The sequence below is a fragment of the Anabrus simplex genome, chromosome 4, assembly GCF_040414725.1.
Source record: "Anabrus simplex isolate iqAnaSimp1 chromosome 4, ASM4041472v1, whole genome shotgun sequence".
In the NCBI taxonomy this organism is placed as follows: Eukaryota; Metazoa; Arthropoda; class Insecta; order Orthoptera; family Tettigoniidae; genus Anabrus; species Anabrus simplex.
This window is the reverse complement of record NC_090268.1, coordinates 185,291,334-185,298,766: the sequence shown is the minus strand read 5'-3', so window position 1 is coordinate 185,298,766 and position 7,433 is coordinate 185,291,334. Positions and strand designations below refer to the sequence as shown.

Here is a 7,433-nt window from a genome sequence, read left to right as displayed (position 1 = left end):
TTTACAGACATTACCCCCACCACCACTACAACCTCAACATCAACCATGAATCTACAAGAAAAACTTGTCTTTCTAGAGCAGTCATACTCAAGTGAGCTGAAGAAGCTGGTTGACCTGCCCGTGGGAAGATCGCTGCAGGTTCGACAGTACCGAGCAGTGAACACACGTTTTGGGCGCAAAATAGTGGTGGATTTGTACGAGACGCCGGGTGCTCCTAGCTGGATCACCGTGTTCCTGCCTGCCGCCTACCATGCATTAAGCGATGAAGAGATAGTGCAAATGAACATCGAGTATCGACGTTTCACCTATCTAGGTAAGGTGAATGGACAAAATAAGATATTGTTTGAAAAACTTGAAACTCTTCCATGAAGTGTAAACTTGTGAAAAAAGGTAAACAAAATAGTGTGATGAGTATAATTACTCATACAGCAGAAACAGAAGACTGTGAAAGTACTAAAGACTGCTGGATTACACCATCCGGTATTGTTCACGCTTTTCACATCTACACTTCTGAATCGTCTTCTTTTTTAGAATCTGAACACCGTTCGAATATTGATATTTGTGTATTAACATTCCTTTATAAAAATAATCTTAAAGCACACAATTGTGAAGTGCATTTTCTACTTTTTTCTTTGTATAATCTTAAAAGTGAAAGATTTGAATCGTATTTAGCAGTATTTTGCGATGACTATGATGCTTATGTTTCTCCACTGCATCAGAAACTGATTGCACATTTGCAAACAGAACATGAAACTGAGCTTGTGCATTGCGTATTAGAAATAATACCGTTTCCACATTATTGGGTAAGGTGTCGGTTACTCGATGCCCATGCTACGTTAAACATTGTGTACAGCAATTGTATCTTGTGTTTACAAAGAGCAAAACATGTACAAAATGGTACAAGTTTAATTTACCACTAATTCTATTTTACAACACACACTATTTATTAAAACAGCAGTGGCGATGCATAAAGCTGGAAGCAAGGAGAGTCCTGTCGGAATACCGCCAAGCTGTATTCCAAACAGGGGGTGGGCCGAAACCTCCCAGTCCATGTAAAGACGCTACTGATGTAGTGGAAATGATACCTCTGGAATTTGAAGAGGATACAAATGAATTTGATAGCAATGACACTTTTCCTGAGGTAGGCTACTTCCTTCCTTCCTTTCTTTCTTTCTTTCTTTCTTTCTTTCTTTCTTTCTTTCTTTCTCAATTTTCTCAACAGATCTCACTAATTTTACCTAATACTATTATAATTACTTTTACAGGTCAAGGTAGTATTGGACTGGGAGGGAGATTATTCCCATGCTCGTGATCTCCCCAGGGGCGAAGAGGCACTGGAGGTTGCTTGTGAAGACATAAGTAATGACAAGACAAGCAGCGTAGAGAAAAGCGCCCCCTCACCCTCCTCCATTGGAAAAGAAACGCCTCCGCCTGTGGAACGTGAGAGAAGATTCAAGAGAAAGAGGCAGCTACTAAATGTAAGTGTGCAGGAAAAACAAAGCAAAAGCTTCTTAGCATTTCGCGCCTGGATTGAGAAATTGGCAGTACGGTAAACAATGTCGTGGATTTGTTTTACTGCCTTGTAGGCTACGTGGACCAATTTTAGTCTTCTTCGCCGGTTGCTTTTTTCTCTTTCCATGTGTGATTTACTTCATATTAAGTAGGTAAGACTTTGCACTATTTGGACAGGTTGTCTCTTCGCTTGTAAAATGCCAGGAGCACTCTGAGAAATGTTTGACTTTTGGGAGTTCGAGAGCAATTGTCATGGATGGGGACATTTTTATAAATATATAGAGACAAAAATAATAATTTTATGCTGAGTTATATGCATTTCATAGCTTTTTAAAGGAAATAGCAGTAATCAATTTCCTAGATTATACACAGGTTATTCCTGTCTTGAAATTGATAGCAGACTGGCTTAAATATAGACGATTTCCCTTCAGTTTAAGGAAACAGGTATATCACAAAACATGTTCTAATATCTCATCAACGTTTTTCTAAAGCTGATGACTAACAACACCTTCATGTATCTATTATAAAAGGCTCTTAATAGAATATAAAAGAAAAATACACATGCTACTAAAAATAATAGATTTTAAACAACATACCTTCGTTAGATAGTTTCCTATTTCAGGGGCACGGCTACTAATGGTCTATCTTCTTCCTCCCGTCACAATCATTATCACTGTCGTCTTCCAAGGTAATTAAGTTATAATGGGTTCAAAAATTTCAAATTTCTTACCTGTTGGGAAATTCCTTTATCGTAAAATTCAAGATTTGTCCCTTTCGAATTCGCCTATGTCAAGATAAGTTCAATTGTCGGTGGTTTTCTTCAAGCGCGTATTTTGGAAGGAACAAAAAAAAACCATTGTGAACCATCTTTCGAACTTTACTACTGAATACCCTGGTATTAGTTGCACTAGTACTGGGCGTGCTGTGCGACGTAATTGCTTTCAGTGTTCTACTCTGACGATAAATACATCAGTACAGTTTCACTCGACTTGCTCGTTAACATGACAGGCCACAAGTCGGACAAGTTGGGCTACAGGCACCTGTTCATAGTAGCTTATCGAATTTGCAGCAGAATATCACAATAATATCCCCTTCACTGAGATCGATAGCTGCAGAATTGATTATTTTAACCATGTTGGTTAATCCTGTCCGTATTGACCTATTATGTTCCAATTTCTATAGACCACTTTACCGCCTTGTCAATACTTGACACCGAGCTCGATAGCTGCAGTCGCTTAAGTGCGGCCAGTATCCAGCATTCGGGAGATAGGAGGTTCGAACCCCAGTGTCGGCAGCCCTGAAGATGGTTTTCCGTGGTTTCCCATTTTCATACCAGGCAAATGCTGGGGCTGTACCTTATTAAAGGCCACGGCCACTTCCTTCCCACTCCTAGCCGTTTCCTGTCCCATCGTCGCCATAAGACCCATCTGTGGCAGTGCGACGTAAAGCAACTAGCAATACTTTACATAATTTATTATACGTAACGAATCCAGACCAATGGTTTTCTCACTAGCCGGACCTAACGTATCAAGACCAATGTAATTAAGTATAATAAAATATGTACAGTATTGACAAGGCAGAAAAGTGTTCTATAGAAATTGGCTCGATAGCTGCAGTCGCTTAAGTGGGTAGAAATTCAGTAAGACTTACATAACTTTTATAGCATTATAAGGATGTAATATGTTGGAAATCTTAAGTGGAATACCTAGTGGAGGAGCGATGTGTTCACTGCGACAGTTAAGAACCCACCCGCTATCACCCTGAAGTAATTTTGCTTTTATAACCTAATAGAAGTTATCACGCGCCATAGTCCATCGCCTTACTACGTACAAGCTTTTCCATTGGATGAGACACTATGGGATATGACGTCACTCCTAGCAATGAAGTAAGTGAATTCCGTCACCAACCCGCGCACAAGAAATACATAACTGCCCAGACCAATGGAGGTGTCACGCGGGATACTAAACGCCTAGGGCCGCTTCGCGGCTTCTAACCTGGACGCCCCCAGGCCCCCTTTGCTTCATCCAGACCAATGGCTTTGTCACTGACCAATGATTTTCTGCCTAGCCAGACCTAACGTATCGAGACCAATGGCTCTGTCACTAGAAAAATTTTCATACACACATAAAGAAGGATATAGAAGAAAGAAACATTTATACCGACATAGAACATACCTTAATTTGCTATGTCCACAAACACCGACGTCCATTTTCAACAGTAACTTGTTTATTACCGTAGCAACCAAGACATTGTTACATCATCCTACAAACTAATCAGTGACAAATGAACATTAAACAGCTGTTCTGCGCTGGTGAGCCTTAGATAAAGCTTTACCCTTTTCTCATCCGCAGATGATCTTCAGTAGCAGCATGTACTTGTTACTTCATTTAGGGAATTAGGACATCGTAGTCATGTCTCTCTCTCTCTCTCTCTCTCTCTCTCTCTCTCTCTCTCTCTCTCTCTCTCTTTGCACACGTGTGTATGTTTGTGTGTAACATAACGGGGTGTCTATGCCGGGTGGGTAATCCCAATTCATTTGTTTTAATATATGAGCTATGAAAACCACCCTAATCTTATAAACTAATAAATAAACCAGTTTGAATGTGTGACTTAATCCTTGTTTCCACGATGATCTATCCATCTTATTCACCCTTCCCTGCATTTTCTATGTTCTACTTCAATTGAACCAAGAAATTACCACTAATCATAACCTACTTTATATTCCAGGAAAGTGAAGATTACAAGCTGTCCATTAAAAAGATAGCAGAGGAAAGATCAGCTGTTCTCACAAAGCTACAGGAAGAAGAGCACTTGTTGAAAATGAGAAATTTGCAGCAGGAGAATGAAGTAAGGATGAAGGAGCACCAAATGCAAATGAAGAATTTGGAGGAAGAAAGAGAGCAGAAACAAAAAGAACATTCTCTAAAAACGGAAATTCTCCTTTAAAAAAAACATGCCTTGTTAAAAAATTTGTAAATTTATTATGTTGAAAGAAATAATTAATAGGCCTTAATAAAACATTTGCAATAAAAACTATCGATTCTTTACAGTTTTTTTTTTCAAGACCACTCATTAATGAAAGCTGCTCTGACAGCATTACCTCGCGCATTGGGAGCTCTGGCTACAATGCGTTGTTCTGGGATAATGACAGGTTCCTCATCAAGGTCTTCACCCATGTCAATGGCAATGTTATGTAGCACAGCAAGTGCTACAACACAGATTTTTGTGTTTTTCAAACTAGTGTTGAAACCCTTCAACAAACACCTGAATCGTTGCTTCCACACTCCGAAACACCGTTCAACTACATTTCTCGTACGGATATGGGCTCTATTGAAATTTTCTTCCTTAGCAGTACTGGGATTTAACACTGGTGTAAATAAATAAGGTGTGCAGGCATAGCCAGAATCTCCCAAAAGGCGTCCTTTAAATTCACCCCTCTCAAAGCGTTGCTTAATTCGACTTTCACGACTGTCATGTGTAGGGGAAGGAGGGGAGGGTTGAGACAAAATTTACATTTTATTTTTTTAAACAATTTTTCTGAATTTATTTTAATGATCAACTGGTGCAGTCAGTTCCCTATACCTTCCTCTTGAGTGTGTTATTTTCTTAAACTGTTAGATAATCAACAAAAGCCAAAAAATATTCATAAATAGACACACTACATTATGTCTCAAACCACCCTTAGTAAGGGAGGTTTGAGACACATGTATGGGAGGCTTGGGACACGTGTGAAAATTTACAGAACTGCAGTAAGTAATAGTACAAAATTATAAAAATCATTAGAACTGAAACTGTGGACATAAAAAGATATTTCTTGTGCACAAAATGCATATACAGTATATATTTTTCCAATGGAGACCTGAAATAGAAATCTATCGCACACAGTATGATGAAAAAATCAACATCGAATATGAGTTGCTTATGAGCACGCTGTGTTCCTCCAACAGTTATTGGCTTTTCCAGTTTCATAACTATATCCTCAGCTATAACATAACTCACATCTTCAGTTTCGGGATAGATGAATGTCTTACCACCTGTGCAACGTTTCAGAAATGTAATTTTGTATTCATTGTCACTGCGGTTCACAACTACTACTGATCCAACATAATAAACAATGTTCTTCTTGCTTGCAAATTTAACGAGAACATAGTCCCCAGTTTCAATGTTTTCAGGTGTGCGGTCAAAGTCATCGGTTGCCAATACCTCCTCGTTGAAGGTAGTAAAATCTAACGAGTCTTCTGAGGCTATATTAAAATCCTCATAACTGGATGATCCATTTTCTTTTGAAAATGCAAGCTTAGATTTCTTCACATTTTTATCATGAAGTGGATTGAAATTCAGCCTCCTTTTCTTTGTATTACGAGCTTCAAACTCCTGGTGTATTTCATGTTTTACTGGAGTGTCTGTCAAAATTCTAGATTTTTTAGGTTTCCTTCCCATAGTTTTCTTCCTAGGACCTGCCTTCGGAAAAGGCCGTATCTCTTCTGATGTCAAAATTCTTCTGTTGTCTACACTTCCTGAAGGCTGAGGACTTGATTCACTTGCAATAACCCTCTAACAACTTCTCTTCTTCATCCGAAAAATTTGGTTAGTGACATAGTTTGGTCTGTATGTTAGATTTTGTTTGCTGTTATCATCTGTTGCTTTTTATTTCTCAACATAAGGGCTCAAAGTCTGTTTATCTATGGAGAAACGTCTTGCTGATTCACGTAAGGCTCCACCTTCTATTACCGGTACTGCTTTAACTGCACTTTGAAGTCTATCGGTTGAAATACTGGTCCTCGTCTTCCCAGACTTACTTTTCCAAAAGAATGGTATACTGTAAAGAAGTACAGCAAGTGTAAACCAAGGATAATAGGTAAATGAATAGATAAACTGGCAAACTTTCAAAGTACCATTTACAGTGGTAAACTATATATTCAGTTCTGACTGCATGTGACGGGGAGGCTTGAGACAGTGTCTCAAGGCACCCTTAGACATTCTGTCTCAAGGCTCCCAGCACCTCATGTATATGTAAATTCGCACGAATAAACATAACCTCAAAAGCTAAAGAGTTCATTGTTTGTATAATTATAGCTTACCTCTTAAGTTCACTGATGAAATTATAACAGCTGTTAAGAATGTGTTCACTTAAACAAAAACTCAAAATATATCACGTCACCAAAAAATACTTCTCATATCTCAAAATACATTTATCACTCTAACTTCCACTCTTCAACAGAAATCACCATGAAACTCCGTCAGCTCACTCTGGTGGCACATTGCTACAACTGTCATGCAGAAGTGTTGCCAACATATAACATGTCGAGGAGATATCACTGGTGTCTCAAGCCTCCCTCCGTCTCAACCCTCCCCTCCTTCCCCTACTTCCGCTCCAACTTGCTACAATATCCCTTATTCGCAACGATGCATCACACACTACCTGAACATTGAGGGAATAATACCCCTTCCTATTGATATAGTACTGTGATACTTCTCCCGACACCTTTTTCACTCTAATATGAGTGCAGTCGATAGCACCTATAACACTCCTGAATCCACATATTTTTCTAAACTTCAGGATTTCTTCTTCCTGCTCAGCATTTGTTGACGGCATCTTAATGTATTCATTTGCTCTACTAGCGAGAGCAGTGGCTACCCTGCGGCAAATATTTGCTACAGTCTGTTACTCATGCCGTGAATATCAGCCGAATCATCTTGTACCTGTAGACAAAGAAAGAGTTATTAAAACAGAATGTTCGAATAAAGAAGAATATAATAGTAATACGCATATTTCACCGGTATGTTCTCACCAGTAGTAATGACGTCACTAATAGTACGGTAATTACTAACCTCATTCCGCGCCCATGTATGAAGAGCTGTGAGAACTTGAAGTTCGCACGATACAGAGCAACCTCTTGGATCTTTCGTTAAGTCATTTC

At 39.0% G+C, this 7,433-nt stretch overlaps 1 protein-coding gene across 1 annotated transcript; it reads left to right on the top strand.

The window, feature by feature from the left end:
* Positions 1 to 579: 579 nt before the first annotated feature.
* On the top strand, positions 580 to 4,496 carry LOC137500558 (uncharacterized). The gene is made up of 3 exons (XM_068227486.1): positions 580 to 1,141; positions 1,266 to 1,478; positions 4,240 to 4,496. Exons 1-3 carry the CDS (start codon positions 1,079 to 1,081, stop codon positions 4,456 to 4,458), a joined length of 495 nt encoding a protein of 164 aa, XP_068083587.1. The 5' UTR covers positions 580 to 1,078; the 3' UTR covers positions 4,459 to 4,496.
* Positions 4,497 to 7,433: the final 2,937 nt, after the last annotated feature.